The 20,249-nt window shown below is 46.0% G+C and overlaps 1 protein-coding gene across 1 annotated transcript in view; it reads left to right on the top strand.

Moving 5' to 3' along the window:
• Positions 1-961: 961 nt before the first annotated feature.
• The window catches only part of ZNF622 (zinc finger protein 622), a 32,932-nt gene continuing 13,644 nt past the window's right edge, over positions 962-20,249 (top strand). The window contains exons 1-5 of the mRNA XM_044293402.1: positions 962-1,053; positions 13,812-14,420; positions 15,730-15,996; positions 16,222-16,384; positions 16,667-16,782. Coding sequence (XP_044149337.1) covers positions 13,832-14,420; positions 15,730-15,996; positions 16,222-16,384; positions 16,667-16,782 — 1,135 coding nt within the window. The 5' untranslated portion in view covers positions 962-1,053; positions 13,812-13,831. The remainder of the gene's footprint in view (positions 1,054-13,811; positions 14,421-15,729; positions 15,997-16,221; positions 16,385-16,666; positions 16,783-20,249) is intronic.

The raw sequence follows: 20,249 nt of genomic DNA, 5'->3' as shown, positions 1-20,249 counted from the left end.
GACAGGGCCAGCGAACGCGCTTGTCTTCTGGCTAGCCCTGTCTGCGTTTAAAATCTGGCGCCTGCGACATACCGGTCTTCAGTCGGCGCAGGCGCACTGAGAGGAGGATGCTCACTCGGCCTCTCCTTCCTCAGTGCGCCTGCACCGGGTGTAGATGTGACATCATCGGCGCAGGCGCATTGAGGATGGAGCGGCCGAGCGAGCGTCCTCCTCTCAGTGCGGCAGGCGCAAGATTTTGAATGCAGACAGGGCTAGCCAGAGGACAAGCGCGTTCGATGGCCCTGTCAATCAACATGAGGAGGGGGCGTCTTTATGAAAGAAGGATGCGGCTGCTACCAGCAAGTAACCGCCCTACTTGCTGGTAGAGAGGTCATTTACATATTATAAAAGTCAGTTTTTTTTAAGAAACTGCTGAACGAAAATGAGTAAGAGCACTATATATTGATATATCCCAGTATAAGGAATGTAAGTAGCCCAAAAAAATAAAAAATTACTTTAGTGGGGTGGTCCTTTAAATCCGCAAGGAAAAATCACACGTCACCAGCAACGTGTGCAGGTACCGTAAAGGCTGTCTGCATGGGAAGCTCTGTTAGGGGTCTCTATCACATATTCTGCTAAAAAAATCTCGGCTCCCGGTCACAAACCCCATTATAATAAAAAAGGATCCATTGGGCACCACTTGTTTCTGTCATTTAATGGGAAAAATGCACTTCTGTATGTCGCCGGAGCAGAAAAATAGAAATAAAAAGAGGCTGTACACAGTTGTCTCCTGTGGATGCACTCATGTCACTCTGCTGCAGAGCTGATCTCCTAGTGTACAGGTGTCATCCTCAGTCCAACATATGCATCAGAAACCGCTCTGAGACTGCATTCTCTGAACTGACCAGCAGGTGGCAGGATACGATCGAGCAACAGCTCGCCCGAATCCAATATGGTAAAAGAGATTCTCCACGTGAGCGGTAGAGACGTCACGGGGCGCTCTGGACTCGCACATGTCTGTGGTTTTACCGGAAGTAGGAAGTGAAGTCTAGGAAACGCGACAGAGCTGTGGACGTGAGTAGTCACTTACCTAATTACAGTATATGAGAGCCATACTAATAATACTGCCTGCAGGACAGTGAACTCCTTCTGTATGGAGTGGACATGCGGTGCAGGAACCTTACTATTCGGATGTGGCGTTATATATATATAAAATATAGCGTCAGCATATTCTGTAGCACTGTATAGGGATTGTCCTCAGTCCCTGACCCCGCTCAGGTGAACATTTTGGGAGAAGATGTGGCTAACCCTGGTACCACCTCTAACCCCTGTCTCCAGAACTCCGCCATACCTGTGCTGCAGTCTGAGCCCCCTAATAACCCCTGTCTCCAGCACTCCGCCATACCTGTGCTGCAGTCTGAGCCCCCTAATAACCCCTGTCTCCAGAACTCCGCCATACCTGTGCTGCAGTCTGAGCCCCCTAATAACCCCTGTCTCCAGCACTCCGCCATACCTGTGCTGCAGTCTGAGCCCCCTAATAACCCCTGTCTCCAGAACTCCGCCATACCTGTGCTGCAGTCTGAGCCCCCTAATAACCCCTGTCTCCAGCACTCCGCCATACCTGTGCTGCAGTCTGAGCCCCCTAATAACCCCTGTCTCCAGCACTCCGCCATACCTGTGCTGCAGTCTGAGCCCCCTAATAACCCGTCTCCAGCACTCAGCCATACCTGTACTGCAGTCTGAGCCCCTAATAACCCCTGTCTCCAGCACTCAGCCATACCTGTACTGCAGTCTGAGCCCCCTAATAACCCCTTCTCCAGCACTCAGCCATACCTGTACTGCAGTCTGAGCCCCCTAATAACCCCTGTCTCCAGCACTCAGCCATACCTGTACTGCAGTCTGAGCCCCCTAATAACCCCTGTCTCCAGCACTCAGCCATACCTGTACTGCAGTCTGAGCCCCTAATAACCCCTTCTCCAGCACCCCACCCTGTGCGATACCTGTACTGCAGTCTGAGCCCCCTAATAACCCCTGTCTCCAGCACATCTTCACTGATGGTTTCTAAAGCTTCATTCACACAGTCAGTGTTTTCCATCAGTGATTATGAGCCGAAACCAGTAGTGGAGCTTCCACTGACTGCTGAACCTGGTTTGGGCTCAAAATCACTGACCAAACACTGACGTATGAATGAGGCTTAGGAGATGTTGTTTGTACACCTTCAGTTTATCACGCATGTGAAAAACGCATTACACCCACTCGTGAAAAAACTGAACGTAATCGCACACAAAACTGACTGAACTTGCTTGCAAAATAATGTGATTTTCACTGATTGCACCCGGAGCCAATCCGTATAGTTTGTGGGAAAGAGGCCTAAGGGAATGACCCATTACAGTATTCGGCTATCTCTGACTGCTCTATAGAGTGTAATGGAACGGCAGCGTGTGTGTGACCACTGCTTCATTCAAACAGGAAAACATGGGGCCCCTGTTCTTGTCAGCAGGGCCCGAGGTAGGGATCGACCAATATTGATTTTTTTTTTGCGCGGATACCTAGGGTTGGACGATATCAAAAATATTCCCACGAAAACGATATTAAGAAATTTATCGCGATAACGATATATATCGCGATAAATGCCCATTTAGAAGAAAAAAACACTTGGGGTCACAAGGAGACGTTACACTGTATGGGGGCAGCCACAAGGAGACGTTACACTGTATGGGGGCAGCCACAAGGAGACGTTATACTGTATGGGGGCAGCCGGGCAGCCACAAGGAGACGTTATACTGTATGGGGGCAGCCACAAGGAGACGTTATACTGTATGGGGGCAGCCGGGCAGCCACAAGGAGGCGTTATACTGTATGGGGGCAGCCACAAGGAGGCGTTATACTGTATGGGGGCAGCCACAAGGAGGCGTTATACTGTATGGGGGCAGCCACAAGGAGGCGTTATACTGTATGGGGGCAGCCACAAGGAGGCGTTATACTGTATGGGGGCAGCCACAAGGAGGCGTTATACTGTATGGGGGCAGCCACAAGGAGGCCACAGGGTCCCCCCCTCCCATCGTTGGTGGCAGTGGGGCTCCCCTCCCTCCCCAGTATTAATCATTGGAGGCCACAGGGTCCCCCCCCCATCATTGGTGGCAGTGGGCCCCCCCTCCTCCCTCCCCAGTATTAATCATTGGAGGCCACAGGGTCCCCCCCCATCATTGGTGCCAGTGGGCCCCCCCTCCTCCCTCCCCAGTATTAATCATTGGAAGCCACAGGGTCGTCCCCCATCATTGGTGGCAGTGGGCAGTTCTGATCAGAGTCCCAGCAGTGTAATGCTGGGGCTCCGATCGGTTACCATGGCAGCCAGGAAGCTACTGAAGCCCTGGCTGCCATGGTATGTTAGTGAGCAGCATTATACCGTGGCCGCCGGTCGCTCCTTCTTCTGTCTGTGCGGCGCATTGCTAATGCTTATACCATTAGCAATGCACCGCACAGACCTATGAGAAGAAGGAGCGTCCGGCGGCCACGGCGCACGTGAGTATAATGCTGCTCACTAACATACCATGGCAGCCAGGGCTTCAGTAGCTTCCTGGCTGCCATGGCAACCGATCGGAGCCCCAGCATTACACTGCTGGGACTCCGATCAGAACTGCCCACTGCCACCAATGCAGGGACTTAAGAACATTCCCGGCACCCGACCTCTGAGAGGATGCTGTGATCACCTGAGGGGTTAATTGCGCGGATCACAGCGTCCTCTCAGAGGTCGGGTGCCGGGAATGCGAGTCACAGAATTCCTTCCCTCCCTCACGCTGGCTGAATTGTAAATGTGCTGTACGGTTCATGCTGGGGCGGGCGGCCGCGGACGCAGATTTAGAAGCGGTCAGCGCACATGACCGCTTCTATGACGTCACAAAATACCGCGGTATCTAGGAAACAGCGATATCGCAGTTTTTTTTTAATACCGCGGTATATTGTGATACCGGTATATCGCCCAACCCTACTGATACCAATAATCTATGAACTTTCAGGCCGATAATTTATACCGATATTCTGTGAATTTTCATTAAAAAAATCAAATAAAATTCCTACACAAATCTACTGAAAATGAATGTTTATTGTTAACGTGTAGCTTTTTATTGTAAATCTTTCTTTTTCATTTATAATTAATATTTTGGTGTGTATTAATAATATATATTTTTTTTTTTACTATTAGCCCCCTTAGGGACTAGAACCCTTGTCCTATTCACCCTGATAGATCTCTATTGGGTGAATAGGACCTCGCACTGTCCCTGCTGCTCTGTGCTTTGTGCGCACAGCAGCAGGGAGCTGACTATGGAAGCCAGGGCTTCAATAGCGTCCTGGCTGCCATGGTAACCGATCGGAGCCCCAGGCTTACACTGCTGGGGCTATGATCGGAACCTCCACTGAGGGGGGAGAGGGGACACTGTGGCCACTGCCACCAATGATTAATACTGGGGGGCTTGGGTGGGGGGGCGCACTGCACCACCAATGATTAATACTCCCGACCTCTATGAGCGGTAGCTGTGATCCGTGGCAGTTAACACCTCAGGTGCGGCATCTGAGGGGTTAACTATCGCAGCTACAGCTCACAGAGGTCGGGAGCCGCCTCCTGTATATGAATTAATGAGAGTTACCATTATTGGTGGCGCAGGGCGCCCCTCCCCCGACCCCAGTATTAGACATTGGTGGCGCAGTGGCCACATTCCCTCCCTTTCTCTTGTCCCCCCTCCTCTCATTGGTGGCAGCAGCAGCACAGGGGGGGGGGGGGGGGGGAGGGGGAGAGACACGGCTTCCTTCTCCCCTGTGCTGCTGAGGGAACACGGAGAGCGCTGACAGCAGCGCGATCCTTGTTCCCCATGCGTTATCGGTATATCGGCAAAATAGATACTGATAACGGTCAAAATCGGGAATATCGGCCGATAATATCGGTAAAACCAATAGGCTCATTTTGCTAAAAATACGCTATTACTAACCTGTCATTCATAAAAATAAGGTGCCCAAGGGGATGTAAATGGCTCCAAGCTGCCGCCCGCACACGCTGCCGTTCGTGCCCAGCGCCGCCTCATAATCTTCTGTGACGCCTCCTGCTCTCTCTCCCTCCCTCCCCCCTCCTCCTGCTGTAAGATTGCTGTGACGCCTCCCGCTCTCCCTCCCTCCCCCCTACTCCTGCTGTAACATTGCGATGTTACAGCAGGAGGAGGGAGGGAGGGAGAGCGAGAGGCGTCACAGCAATCTTACAGCAGGAGGAGGAGGGAGGGAGAGCGGGAGGCGTCACAGCAATCTTACAGCAGGAGGAGGGGGGAGGGAGGGAGAGAGAGCAGGAGGCGTCACAGAAGATTATGAGGCGGCGCTGGGCACGAACGGCAGCGTGTGCGGGCGGCAGCTTGGAGCCATTTACATCCCCTTGGGCACCTTATTTTTATGAATGACAGGTTAGTAATAGCGTATTTTTAGCAAAATGAGCCTACAGATTACATTTATAAGACCACATTAGGAATGGTTAAAGCTCCCTGAACATAACCATATTTTTATCTGGAGGGGGTGAAACCTGGTGACAGAATCCCTTTAACCACTTCAACCCAGCTAGCTGAAACCCCCTTAATGTCCAGGCCACTTTTTACACTTCTGCACTACACTACTTTCACCGTTTATTGCTCGGTCATGCAACTTACCACCCAAATGAATTTTACCTCCTTTTCTTCTCACTAATAGAGCTTTCATTTGGTGGTATTTCATTGCTGCTGACATTTTTACTTTTTTTATTATTTGAAATTTTACGATTTTTTTTTGCAAAAAAATGTCATTTTTCACTTTCATTTGTTAAATTTTGCACAAAAAAAAGACATCCATATATACATTTTTCGCTAAATTTGTTGTTCTACGTGTCTTTGATAAAAAAAAAAAATGTTTGGGTAAAAGTTATGGCGTTTACAAACTATGGTACAAAAATGTGAATTTCCGCTTTTTGAAGCAGCTCTGACTTTCTGAGCACCTGTCATGTTTCCTGAGGTTCTACAATGGCCAGACAGTACAAACACCCCACAAATGACCCCATTTCGGAAAGTAGACACCCTAAGATATTCACTGATGGGCATAGTGAGTTCATAGAACTTTTTATTTTTTGTCACAAGTTAGCAGAAAATGATGATTTTTTTTATTTTATTTTTTTCTTACAAAGTCTCATATTCCACTAACTTGTGACAAAAAATAAAAACTTCCATGAACTCACTATGCCCATCACAAAATACCTTGGGGTGTCTTCTTTACAAAATGGGGTCACTTGTGGGGTAGTTATACTGCCCTGGCATTCTAGGGGCCCAGATGCGTGAGAAGAAGTTTGCAATCAAAATCTGTAAAAAATGACCGGTGAAATCCGAAAGGTGCACTTTGGAATGTGTGCCCCTTTGCCCACCTAGGCTGCAAAAAAGTGTCACACATCTGGTATCGCCGTACTCAGGAGAAGTTGGGGAATGTGTTTTGGGGTGTCCAGCATGGGTATATGTAAAATGACACCCCAAAACACATTGCCCAACTTCTCCTGAGTACGGCGATACCAGATGTGTGACACTTTTCTGCAGCCTAGGTGGGCAAAGGGGCACACATTCCAAAGAGCACCTTTAGGATTTCACCGGCCATTTTTTACAGATTTTGATTTCAAACTACTTCGCACACATTAGGGCCCCTAAATTGCCTGGGCAGTATAACTACCCCACAAGTGACCCCATTTTGGAAAGAAGACACCCCAAGGTATTCCGTGAGGGTCATGGGGAGTTCCTAGAATTTTTAATTTTTTGTCACAAGTTAGTGGAATATGAGACTTTGTTAGAAAAAAATAAATCATCATTTTCCGCTAACTTGTGACAAAAAAAAAAAATTCTAGGAACTCGCCATGCCCCTCACGGAATACCTTGGGGTGTCTTCTTTCCAAAATGGGGTCACTTGTGGGGTAGATATACTGCCCTGGCATTCTAGGGGCCCTAATGTGTGGTAAGTAGTTTGAAATCAAAATGTGTAAAAAATGACCTGTAAAATCCTAAAGGTGCTCTTTGGAATGTGTGCCCCTTTGCCCACCTAGGCGGCAATAAAGTGTCACACATGTGGTATCGCCGTACTCAGGAGAAGTTGGGGAATGTGTTTTGGGGTGTCATTTTACATATACCCATGCTGGGTGAGAGAAATATCTTGGCAAAAGACAACTTTTCCCATTTTTTTTTTTATACAAAGTTGGCATTTGACCAAGATATTTATCTCACCCAGCATGGGTATACGTAAAATGACACCCCAAAACACATTCCCCAACTTCTTCTGAGTACGGCTATACCACATGTGTGACACTTTTTTGCAGCCTAGATGCGCAAAGGGGCCCAAATTCCTTTTAGGAGGGCATTTTTAGACATTTGGATCCCAGACTTCTTCTCACGCTTTAGGGCCCCTAAAAAGCCAGGGCAGTATAAATACCCCACATGTGACCCCATTTTGGAAAGAAGACACCCCAAGGTATTCAATGAGGGGCATGGCGAGTTCATAGAATTTTTTTGGGCACAAGTTAGCGGAAATTGATTTATTATTTTTTTTTTTTTTTTTCTCACAAAGTCTCCCTTTCCGCTAACTTGGGACAAAAATTTAAATCTTTCATGGACTCAATATGCCCCTCACGGAATACCTTGGGGTGTCTTCTTTCCGAAATGGGGTCACATGTGGGGTATTTATACTGCCCTGGCATTTTAGGGGCCCTAAAGCGTGAGAAGAAGTCTGGAATATAAATGTCTAAAGAAATTTTACGCATTTGGATTCCGTGAGGGGTATGGTGAGTTCATGTGAGATTTTACTTTTTGACACAAGTTAGTGGAATATGAGACTTTGTAAGAAAAAAATAAAAAATAAAAAATTTCCGCTAACTTGGGCCAAAAAAATGTCTGAATGGAGCCTGACAGGGGTGATCAGGGAGTCTATATGGGTGATCACCCCTCTGTCATTGATCACCCCCCTGTAAGGCTCCATTCAGACGTCCATATGTGTTTTGCGGATCCGATCCATGTATCCGTGGATCCGTAAAAATCATACGGACGTCTGAATGGAGCCTTACAGGGGGGTGATCAATGACGGGGGTGATCAGGGAGTCTATATGGGTGATCACCCCTCTGTCATTGATCACCCCCCCCTGTAAGGCTCCATTCAGACGTCCGTATGCGTTTTGCGGATCCGATCCATGTATCTGTGGATCCGTAAAAATCATACGGACCTCTGAATGGAGCCTGACCGGGGGGGGGGGGGGTGATCAAGGAGTCTATATGGGGTGATCAGGGGTGATCAGTGGTTCATAAAGGGTTAATAAGTGACAGGGGGGGGGGGAGTGTAGTGTAGTGTAGTTTAGTTTGGTGCTACTTTACTGAGCTGCCTGTGTCCTCTGGTGGTCGATCCAAACAAAAGGGACCACCAGAGGACCAGGTAGCAGGTATATTAGACGCTGTTATCAAAACAGCGTCTAATATACCTGTTAGGGGTTAAAAAAAAATCACATCTCCAGCCTGCCAGCGAGCGATTGCCGCTGGCAGGCTGGAGATCCACTCGCTTACCTTCCGTTCCTGTGAGCGCGCACGCCTGTGTGTGAGTACTTTGACCCCCTAAGCGTTTTACAGAATTTGGAAATGCTTGGCTGTGAAAATTAAAACTTTTATTTCTTCCAAGAAAATGTTGCTTTAGCCCCAAATTTTTCATTTTCACAAGGTGTAACAGGAGAAAAAGCACCCCATAATTTGTTACCCATTTTCTCCTGAATACGGCAACACCCCATATGTGGGGGTAAACTGCTGTGGGGGCCCATGGCAGGACTCAGAAGGTAAAGAGTGCCATATGGCTTTTGCAGCGCAGATTTTGATGGATTGGTTTACGAGTGCATTGGTTTTTATTTTTTTAGTGATCGTCTTAGGTAGGGGCTCATTTTTTGCAGAATAAGGTGATGTTTCCGTTGGTAGTATTTTGGGGTACATAAAACTTTTTGAACACTTGGTATTACACTTTTTGTGAGGCAAGGTAAAAAAAAAAAGGCTGTTTTTGCATTTTTTAACTTTTTGCTTTTCAGGTTGATACGGATGTGGCAATACCTATTATTTTAAACTGACCATTATAGAACACTAACACCATGATCTGCATTATAGTCCCCATATTGGAATGCTACTTACCGTATAGCTGTCCGTTGCTTATTTTTCGCCAAAAACATATTTTATTAAATATCTTAATTAGGTTCTGAAGGTGCCTAGGGGCGGCGTGCAAACAGCAGATGCCCAGGCTTCTCGTCGTTTTTCATGTGAAAACCCCTCCCCTTTCACCCCTCCGGCCTGCCCTAGGTCCTTCAGAAATCCAGCGCACTTCATTCTCCATTATGGGCAGAGGCACAAGGCTAGATGTACGGGCCGGCACATGCGCATTAGGCTACTTTCACACTAGCGTTTGGTGCGGATACGTCTGGTATCTGCACAGACGGATCCGCACTGATAATGCAAACGCTTGTATCCGTTCATAAGGGAAAAAAAAAAAGTCTAAGTTAAAACAGATCCGTCTTGACTTACACTGAAAGTCAGTGGGGGACGGATCCATTTTCAATTGCACCATAGTGTGTCAGTGAAAAACCGATCCGTCCCCGTTGACTTACATTGTAAGGCTACTTTCACACTAGCGTTCGGGTGTCCGCTTGTGAGCTCCGTTTGAAGGGGCTCACAAGCGGCCCCGAACACATCCGTCCAGCCCTAATGCATTCTGAGTGGACGCGGATCCGCTCAAAATGCATCAGTCTGGCAGCGTTCAGCCTCCGCTCCGCTCAGCAGGTGGACACCTGAACGCTGCTTGCAGCGTTCGGGTGTCCGCCTGGCCGTGCGGAGGCAAACGGATCCGTCCAGACTTACAATGTAAGTCAATGGGGACGGATCAGTTTGAATATGACACACTATGGCTCAGTTTTCAAACGGATCCGTCCCCCATTGACTTTCAATGTAAAGTCTGGACGGATCCGTCTGAGGCTACTTTCGCACTTAGACATTTTTTATCAATATAATGCAGATGGATCCGTTCTGAACGGAGCCACCGTCTGCATTATATGAGCGTATCCGTCTCAGACGGATCCGCTCTGAACGCAAGTGTGAAAGTAGCCTAAGTCAGGACAGATCCGTTCGGCTCCTCATCGTCAGAGCAAGCTGTGTTTTAGTAACAGTCTAAAAAACGCAACAGAGCCAAATTGATGCATTTTGAACGGATCCTTATCCATTCAGAATGCATTGGGGCTGAACTGATCCGTTTTGGGCCGCTTGCGAGAGCCCTGAATGGATCTCGCAAGCGGACCCAGAAACGCCAGTGTGAAAGTTGCCTTAAACGCTCTTGTGCCTCTGGATTTCTGAAGAACCTAGGGCGGGCCAGAGGGGTGAAAGAGGAGGGGTTTCATATGAATAGCGCAAGTTTCAGAGGTCAAGGAGACCAAAGCGTGACTTGGATCACCTACTGGCTATCTTTTATTTTTATTTATTAAAACATATACCTTTATTGATTCTATTTTAAAAAAGAAAGAATATCACTCTAATTTTTTAAAAAGGGTAAAATTCCTCAGAGTGAGCAGTGAGACTGTAAATTCCACTGTGTATTTCTCTTCTCAATACACATCACATAGTAGGATAGCACCTGATATACTTTCTCAGGGCTCGCCCTACTGATCAATATCTCTGCAGCAACTTTGTATTTAGTTGCCTATAAGTCTCCGCTTTAAATGCTCACTAGCTCAGTCTGAACTAAAAAATTATTAATGCTCCCACATCCCTACATGTTTCGCCGAACTTCGGCGTCCTCAGGGGATAATGCAGGTTTGCATTGGAAGGGGGATCCCTGAATATTATAGGTTTGGTTCCTATGGGTGGGGTTTGAATAACCTATCAGGGCTAGGCTCTCTATGATTGGCATTGGTAGCAGCCAATCCCTGTTTTATTCCCGTATCAGTTGTCCACGTCACCCTGCTTGCACTGGTGACGTGGTCTGGCCACTCCTCTTTTACCTCCGTCACTTCAGCTTCCGCCAGTGACGTTCCCGGGCCTCGGTCGGATGGCGTGTGTAGTTCCGGTGCATAGATATCCACGTCATTCGTCTCTTATTGGTGACCTTTTCCTCGGCGCCGGGCACTCTAGGATGACGTCTATTTTCTATCATCGTCCCGGATTCCATCTACGCATGCACCAAGTACCGGCGCATGCGTAGATGGAATCTACTTTTGGGGGTCTTATCCCCTTTACAATGCATCACAATACTTCTGTATAGTAATGCATTGGCTGTAAGTGTATTTCACACTGTAAGGGCTCATGCACGGTCCGAGGCCCCATTCAAGTCAATGGGTCCGCAAAAAATACGCAACGCACACATAACACATCTGTATGGCATCCGTATTTTGCGGATCCATACTGTAGAAATGCTATGCCCAGCCCATATTGCTCATGTGTTTGGTGATTAATAAGTTACTGTTTCAGTTTCCGATCCGCAAAAAATGGATTGCATACGGATATGTTTTGTGGAATAACGGAACATAAGAGGACTTAAATCGGAGAAAAAAACCCCTCAGATACGTAACCACAGATCTGTAAAAAACGGACCGCAAGACAACTGGTCGTGTGCATGAGCCCTAATACACTTACAGCTTTCTGCCTGTGAGATCCAGCCCCCTGGATGTCACAGGCTCACATGGATGGCAGTCACGATGCCTAAGGAAGACATCGGACTGCCGTCCAAGCCATTGGGACGCCCCGTCACAGCAGCGCGGGGACCCGATGGACACGCGGCAGGATACCGCACATGCCGCGGTCAGCGCTGACCGCGGCAGTGCAACGGTTAATGCATCGGCATCAGTGTTTTCACCGATGCCAGCGCATACAGCAGGTGTCCGGCTATCAGGGACTGCCAGACCCCTGTTTGCTGAAAGTCTCTGGGAGCTGTAACACACAGGACACAAGTGTTTTTTTTTGCTACTGCTGTTTTTATGTTATTTAATTGGAAGTCTGGTGTTTGTTTAAAAATACAGCATGTTCAATCTTTTGAAGTTTTTTTTCTGGCATTTTGTCATCTTATCTGTCGGAAAGAAACAGAAAAAAAAAACCACATTCACACAGTTTAGAAAATACTGCCATTAAAAACACATGCGGTATGGATAAAAATGGGATCGGTTTCTACTGCCTTTTTTAGTGAACAAAATCCACCAGAGCAAAATTGTGTGTAAGGCCAAAAGGCCGATCGAATAGTTTTATCGCTGATGGGTGCTTGTGACAGTCCTGCACTGGACCCTTACATAGGAGAATATATACAGTGGTCCCTCAAGTTACAATATTGGCCGGGATGATCAGTGTAAGTTGAAACCACTGTCATTTCAGTCCATAGCATTCCAGAATAAGAAAAAGTGAAGTATTAAGAAAAATAAGCAGGTAATCAAGACAGATAAAGCAAGTCCTTACGTAAAACAGACAGGAATAGATGCTAGAAGCCGTAAGGGCAGGACCTTCTTCAGGGTCTTGCATGTTACATAAATGTACCAGAGATCATCCCGGCACAGACAGGGGGCAGTACAGAACACATAGTACCGCAAAGGGGCTGCAGGACAACCAATAAGGGGGTTTACCAGTGAAATACCCATGTTGATTGGTTGGAGTCTGAGGCATTGTACTTTGAGTCAGGTTTAAGCTTATGATGTCCCAGAAAAGACCATTGTATGATGAAAATATTGTATCCTGAGGGATCACTGTATTGAGTTTTGGAGAAAGAAAGTATAGATAAGTACGGTATACATAATGAAGAGCTGTTTTCAGTCCAAAGTCCACACTGGATTCTCTATAAATAATGATAGTGCTTATCTACACTCCACTCACATACAGGAGAACGTCTCATGTCTGGCAGCCATCCTATTCAGTTATATAAAGCAGGAGACACTGCACATACTATACCAATGCCTGATCCTGACTACCCGTCATAGAAAAGCAATAAGCAGAATGTGACCACCACTTCAAGAAAGTGGCCATGGTCCTAAAGTCTGAAAATGAAATATCCACAGCTAGGAACATTGAATGTCATGCAATATCCCTTGCATGATGAACACTTTGGCTGTAATGGGGTCATTTCAGTTCCCGTCATGGTGTCATTACACCAGACAAAATAACATGGGTTATGGGAACAGCCAAGTGGCCAGCGCTCTGGTGTTTCCATAAGTCCCATAGCAGTGACTGAGACCTACACAGGGGTCACTGAGGTTATTACCTTCTCAGCCATGACAGGTCGAGGTGGGACCACATCTTCACGGTGTCCATAGCGTATACATCACCAAGAGCCTGTGCTTTTAAAAAAACTGGGGCAGAGGCCATGTGATATAAGAAACGCAACAATCGCAAGACTGCGCCAATCAGCCTTTTTCAGTTAAGTACTAGGAATTATATAGTACATAATTTTCCATCCTCCTTTACTAAATGCAATACTAATTAAAAATGGTCAATTCCTAAACCTAATGCAACGCATTAACTAAGGCCACTTTCAGACAGGTATAATGCAGATGTTGATTCCTCCGGTATTACAGACATAAGACCTGAACCTCCTGCGGTTCTTAAGCGATCAGTGCACCATACCACTGTTTCTGATGAGCAGTGCGAGGTTCTGCGTGTAGCGTGCATTAGAAAGGCATAAATAGCCACTATATTACACCGTCTAAAAAGAGACAGCCCATGAATCATCTTGTATTTGAGATTTGCTTTCTGCTATGGCAACACACAAGAAAATCTCCTTAAAATGTTTCTATTTCTTTTCCCGTTTTCTAGGAAATCATCCTTGGATAAAAATGGCTTCGTACACCTGCATTACATGCCGGGTAGCTTTTGCTGATCCTGATATCCAGAGAGCTCATTATAAGACAGACTGGCACAGATACAACCTGAAGAGGAAGGTGGCTGACATGCCACCAGTAACAGCAGAAAATTTTCAAGAACGGGTTCTTGCCCAAAGAGCTGTGGTGGAGGAGCAGAGCAAAGAAACCGCCACCTACTGTACAGCCTGCAGCAAGAGGTTCTCAACATTCAATGCTTATGAAAACCACCTGAAATCCAAAAAGCACTTGGACCTAGAGAAGAAGGCAACTGAAGCAATCACTAAGAAGGTTGAGATGTTGAATGAGAAGAATCTAGAGAAAGGCATGAGACCGGAAAATGTCGATAAAGATGCCATGAATGTAGCTATTCAGCAGGCTGTCAAGGCACAACCAGCCTCCTCTCCCAAAAAGAAAGCCAGCATGGCTCAAGAAAGGGATCCTGGCAAACAAGAACAGCAGACCAGGTTAAGGCCTGACAAGCCACCCAGGTTACAGTGGTATGAAGAGCAAGCCAAGAAACTGGCAGCTCAGGGTGACACTCAAGATTCCTTGGAGGAGGAAGGTAATGCACCGTGCACCTGACTTGGTTTGTCATTATACAACTTTAATGGGGTTATATCATCTTAGACAATGGGGGCATATCGCTAGGATAGGCCCCCATTGTCTGATAGGTGCGGGTCCTACCGATGGGAGCGGAGAAACTTTAATGTGCAGCCGCCCTCCATTCATTTCTATGGAGCCGCCGAAAATAGCCGAGCACTGGCTCGGCTATTTCCATCGGCCCTATAGAAATGAATGGGAGCTGTGGCTGCGCATGTGCAGTGTGCTCCCATTCACTTCATTGGGAAAGGCGGGGAGCTGCGCCTGGTGGTGGACGGACCCCGGGAAATCCGGGGTCCTCCAGCCACAACTCTCCCCGGCTCCGTTCTCCTTGTAGGTGCGGGTCCGAGGTGGGACCCACACCTATCAGACAATGGGGGCATATCCTAGCGATATGCCCCCATTGTCTAATATGGGATAGCCCCTTTAAGGAACTCTTGGTAGATGTTTAGACTTCACCGCCCTCTCCATAAAGACGTTATCAGTGTTGCGTAGAGCAACCAGTCAACCCTATTAAATGTTAGCATTGTTTGTAAGGCTGGAAAAAGAGATTCATCAATCCAGTTCAGCCTATTTTCTTGCACAGCTGATCCAGGTGAATGCAAAAAACCCCTGAGATAGACGCCGGTTTTCATCAACTTAGGGAAAAGAATAACTCCCTGGATCAACAACCCATCTCAAGTAACTATTATTACACTCCAGAAATACATCCAGGTCCCTCTTGAACTCTTTTAGTGAATTCACCATCACCAGATCCTCAGGCAGAAAGTTCCATAGTCTCACTGCTCTTACCGTAAAGAATCCTCTTATATGTGTGTGTACAAACCTTCTTTCCTCCAGACTCAAAGGATGTCACCTCGTCACAGTCCTGGGGATAAATAGATGATGGGAGAGATCTCTGTACTGACCCCTGATATATTTATACATAGTTATTAGATCTCCCTTCAGTCGTCTTTTTTCTAAAGTGAATAACCCTAATGTTGATCTTTCAGGATACTGTAGTCCCCCCATTCCAGTTATTACTTTAGTTGCCCTCCTCTGTACCCTCTCCAGCTCTGCTCTGTCTGCCTTGTGCCCATAATTGAAACCAAAACTTCCATTATACATGGACTGCCTTTGATGTCAGTCAGATTTAGGTAAAGCTTTAATTTCCACTGGAGTGGTAGAGGCACTACACCCCCAGATGGTTACCTGTAGTATAACATAATCATCACCTTGACAGTAAGCAACATTTAAGCTCATTTGAAATATGTGCATTTTTATTTTTGCAGATTGGGAAGACATGGATTCAGATGAGGAGGAAGAAGACAGTGATGAGGAGATGGAGGATGTCGATGAAGCAGATGATGCCGGTTCTGCAACAGCAGTTGAGGGTACTACTCCTCCCATTGGAGCCATCCCTATTACAGACTGCTTGTTCTGCCTGCATCACTCCCGCACTTTAGTAAAGAATGTCGCCCATATGACCAAAGTCCATAGCTTCTTTATTCCAGACATTGAATACCTCATGGATCTCAAAGGTTTCATCCGTTACTTAGGTAGGTTGACTTAGTAAATGAGTTGTGTAATTGAACTGGGAAATCAGTTTCTTCACATCCAGGGTACATGACAGCTGCCATCTTGATGGAGATAACCTATGTGGCAGACAACTGGGATCTAGGTATCCATTGCTGATTGCATGTATCATTACCTTGTATCTATATGTAAGTAGTGGATGTGGCATATTGTTTGCATATTTACCTGCTTATTTGCTACTCCTGTAGGTGAGAAGGTCGGTGTTGGGAAGATTTGTCTGTGGTGTAATGAAAGGGGGAAATCCTTTTACACTACAGAATCCGTGCAAGCCCACATGAATGACAAGAGCCACTGCAAGCTCTTCACAGATGGAGATGCTGCTCTGGAGTTCGCAGACTTTTACGATTTCAGGTATAAAGAAAGCATGCAATCTTCACTACTGAACAGCCATTTAATGATTTAGTCAAACTCTTGTTCCGGTTAATTAAAAGAGAGATTCAGAAATCAGTTATTCCCAAGCAGCTTCAAGATGGTTACCTCAGATGACCTCTACCGATGACCAGAATGTGGGGGGAGGGGGTGTCTTCGGTTGTCTGTCTCTTCCTGAAATAGACTTATTACCAACTTGACTGTAACAGCTTGAGTTTCGCTTGTAGGATCCGTCCTCCAACAGTTTGTTTTCTTGTTCAATAGGTCCAGTTATCCAGATCACAAAGACGACGAAGACTTAGAAATGGCTGACCGAGAACTTACACATGAGAAAGATTTAGAATATGATGAGAACACGATGGAACTGGTCCTGCCGTCAGGTGGGTAGTTGCAGAAGTATGTACATGACTTCTACAGCTTTTCTGAGCCCACATCATGTGCCTGAACTTTAAACGTACTCGTAGTCTGCAGTTTCCTTTACAGTTACACAGAAATCAGCATTCCTTTAGTCTGCAAACCCACAGTGTGAAATTGCATATTGAGAGTTTGGTTCAGTGAGCTCCACCATCACATTACTGTAAACCAGGAATGCTCAACCTGCGGCCCTCCAGCTGTTGTAAAACTACAACTCCCACAATGCCCTGCTGTAGGCTGATAGCTGTAGGCTGTTCGGGCATGCTGGGAGTTGTAGTTTTGCAACGGCTGGAGGGCCACAGTTTGAGTATGCCTGCTGTAAACTATTTAAACTCGCATATTTTAGTCTAGTTATTGATATTTGCACTGAACTCTTTACAGAGATATATTAGTATTGCCATGTGGACATCTGTGGATATGCCATAAAAATCTTTTAGGTACGGCTCCCACCACTGGGTCCATGTGAAACATGGGCTGATTGGACTTGGCAGAAAAAGTTGTGTGAATTTTCAGCAACAAGAAATCGTGCTACACATTTCGCTGTGTAACTGTAACCGTTTTTGTTGAGCGACTTTTGTTGGACCCTTAACCCCCTTCACTACATTCTTCGTACATATATGTCTGGTCTTTACAGATGCCGCCTGCTCCTGAGCAGAGTGCGTGCCATAGTTGCCAGGTGCCTGCTGTTTCATACAGCAGACACCTGCAGCTAATGTCCGCGATCGGCTGTAATGCTGACCGTGAACAGATGGCGTGGTCAAATGTGCTAAAACCCGGAAGCAGAGCACTTTCCCATCTAGCGGAGATCGAGTAAGGCTACTTTCACTCTGCCGTTTCTGGGTCCGCCTGTGAGATCCGTTTCTTGTCCCATCCACTTGAGTGGGACATCAGTTATAATTACCCTGCACCGCAGCTACAAAGAAGACTACGTGTATATAAACTTGGAAGAGGAAGGAGCACTTGCACAAACACCATGCCACCTTTAAACAGCTGATTATCGGGGGTGCCAGGAGTTGGACTACCACCAATCTGATATTGGTGACCTATCCTGTGGATAGATCATCAATATTAATCCAGTGGACAACCCCTTTAAAATAACATTTGATGGTGGGACAACTGCTTTAACACTGTAGCCAAAATGCAGCAAATCATGCACGTGTCCTTATTCCTAAACTGACAGGTTGAAATCTGTGGGGGGGGAGGGTAGAGAGACCTGACGGGATTCAATAATGTGGTGGCTTTGTTAAACTAGATGCGGGGTCCAGCTCCAAGAAGAAGAGCTGAAAGCTGCAGTGAACTGACTATTTGGCCAGTGCCAGTGGATCCCTATGGTTGCCAGCTGTCTGTAAACTGGACAGACTGAGGAAGCAGGGAGCATTTTTCCAGTGTTTGTGAAAATAATAGAACTGTCCATGATTATGTTATCCTGACTGGCTTAAAGTGTTAAAGTAACAAAATCACATTACAGTAATACAACAAATTGCATTAAAGTGGAGTCAGGATAAGGCTGGCCACATCTGTAGATTTTAATGGCACAAGACTGGGACTCTTGTCGATCCTAAGAATGAAGCAGCTGAAATACGTGTCTTGATTAGGGAGGTGGCACATCCTTGCACAACCAGGAGCACCGCTGTATAATGAAAAATATCATCACTACTGCCCCTGCATTCTTAGGATCAGTTATGGTCCAAGTTCTAGGACCTCCACCAATCCTCAGAATGAAGGAGCTGCAATGCTGGTAGAGTTTCCTCTGTACATCGGCACTCCCACTCACAAAATAATGGCATGACTTAGCCTTATGCCATCACTTGATAAGATGGGAATACCTCTATTAAAGAAACGGTCTGGGTAAAACTGAGGCTTGAGGAGGTGGTACATGATGCAGGGCTTCGAGGACCACCAGAGAGAAGACTCCCGAAATGCGTTTAAGGAGCAGAAGATTGTCAGAATTCCCATTACTCGAAACAGAGCAAGAGGAGCACTCAGAATAGGCCGGGACCATTCAGAACAAGCCGCGAAAAAATCGCGATCAAGTGACAGCCTACGTCACCCTCCAGACGCGCAAACCACGCCTCCCGGCGTCCTTGGCAACACGAGATACGCCGCCGACTCCTGAACTGGATTCAAGATAGCCGCTCAGGGAGAACTGATCACCGCCAGAGGACCGAAGACAGCAGCGCCGGGTGAAGGGTAAGAGACAGTGTGGGACGCCGCACTCGGGCACAGAGCATCCCTTCTTCCCACAGCACCCGCATAAGAAGTACAACAACAATATATTGCTACATATAAAATACAAATGTACATCCTTGCGGCTTTATGAAAATCAACTGACATCTATATATAGCAACAAGGCGCATCATTTTTCTTCGATTCCATAGCGGTGAATATATAAAAGGAGTCATACGGCACATTATTTACCTATTTATCTCCTATCTAGAGTATATCGCCCCATAAAAAGACTATCCTATATATGGGGAGATAAGGAGAAAGACGCATTACTATTTCATGAAAAGACTGTTCTATTTATAAGGACAATTATCCTCTATTTTTTACCGTTTTCATTTTTTACTAGCGCATCATTTTTTCTAGTGCATTATTTATATTTTATTAAAATATTTTATTATTACAACCTTCCTCAATACCAGCTGGTAACTATTTAGTGATGACCCACTTATTTCTACATTTTATTACTATTATCCATTAAAAGGACATTTAGCAGAATTCAATTCTTCAATACAATTCTTCATCTACTCATTTTATTGTAACATTATTTTAATATATTATACACTCTACATTTACCATATATACAAATAAATCAATAGATTGACCCAAATCAGAGTGCCTGCTTATCAATTTTCTTTTAAGTATTCCACTCCTGACTGGGTGAGGCAGTTCTAGCAGCTCCGCACCTCGATCATCTGCTTGAGTGGTAGAGCCGTCTATTCCATTTGTTTCCCTCTTTAGCTATTTATCATGTAGAGAAGGTTAATACAAGCCACTTTCTAATGTATTGTTATTATCCATATTGCTTCCTTTGCTGGCTGGATTCATTTTTTTTTTATCAAATTAGACACTGCTTACATGGTTATGATCACCCTGCAATCCATCAGTGGTGGTCGTACTTGCACAATATAGGAATAGGTAATGGTCCCGGCCACTGGAGAGGCTAGCACTTTTTCCTGTAGTGTGCAAGCACGACCACTACTGATGGATTGTGGTGTAGTCTGTAACCATGGAAATGAGCAAAATATAATGTGATGGAAAAATGAATCCAGTGAACAAAGGAGGCAATATGGAGAATCACAATACATTAGTAAGTGCCTTGTGTTAACTTTATCTACATGATAAATGCTATTTGCTGAAGTGAGACATCTTTACTTGAGGAACATAAAGATACAAATAACTGCACACAACATAATAAAAACATGAATAG

Source organism: Bufo gargarizans, chromosome 5, assembly GCF_014858855.1.
Source record: "Bufo gargarizans isolate SCDJY-AF-19 chromosome 5, ASM1485885v1, whole genome shotgun sequence".
NCBI lineage: Eukaryota > Metazoa > Chordata > Amphibia > Anura > Bufonidae > Bufo > Bufo gargarizans.
Note: the sequence above shows the minus strand (reverse complement) of the source record. Positions and strands in the feature narration are given on the sequence as shown.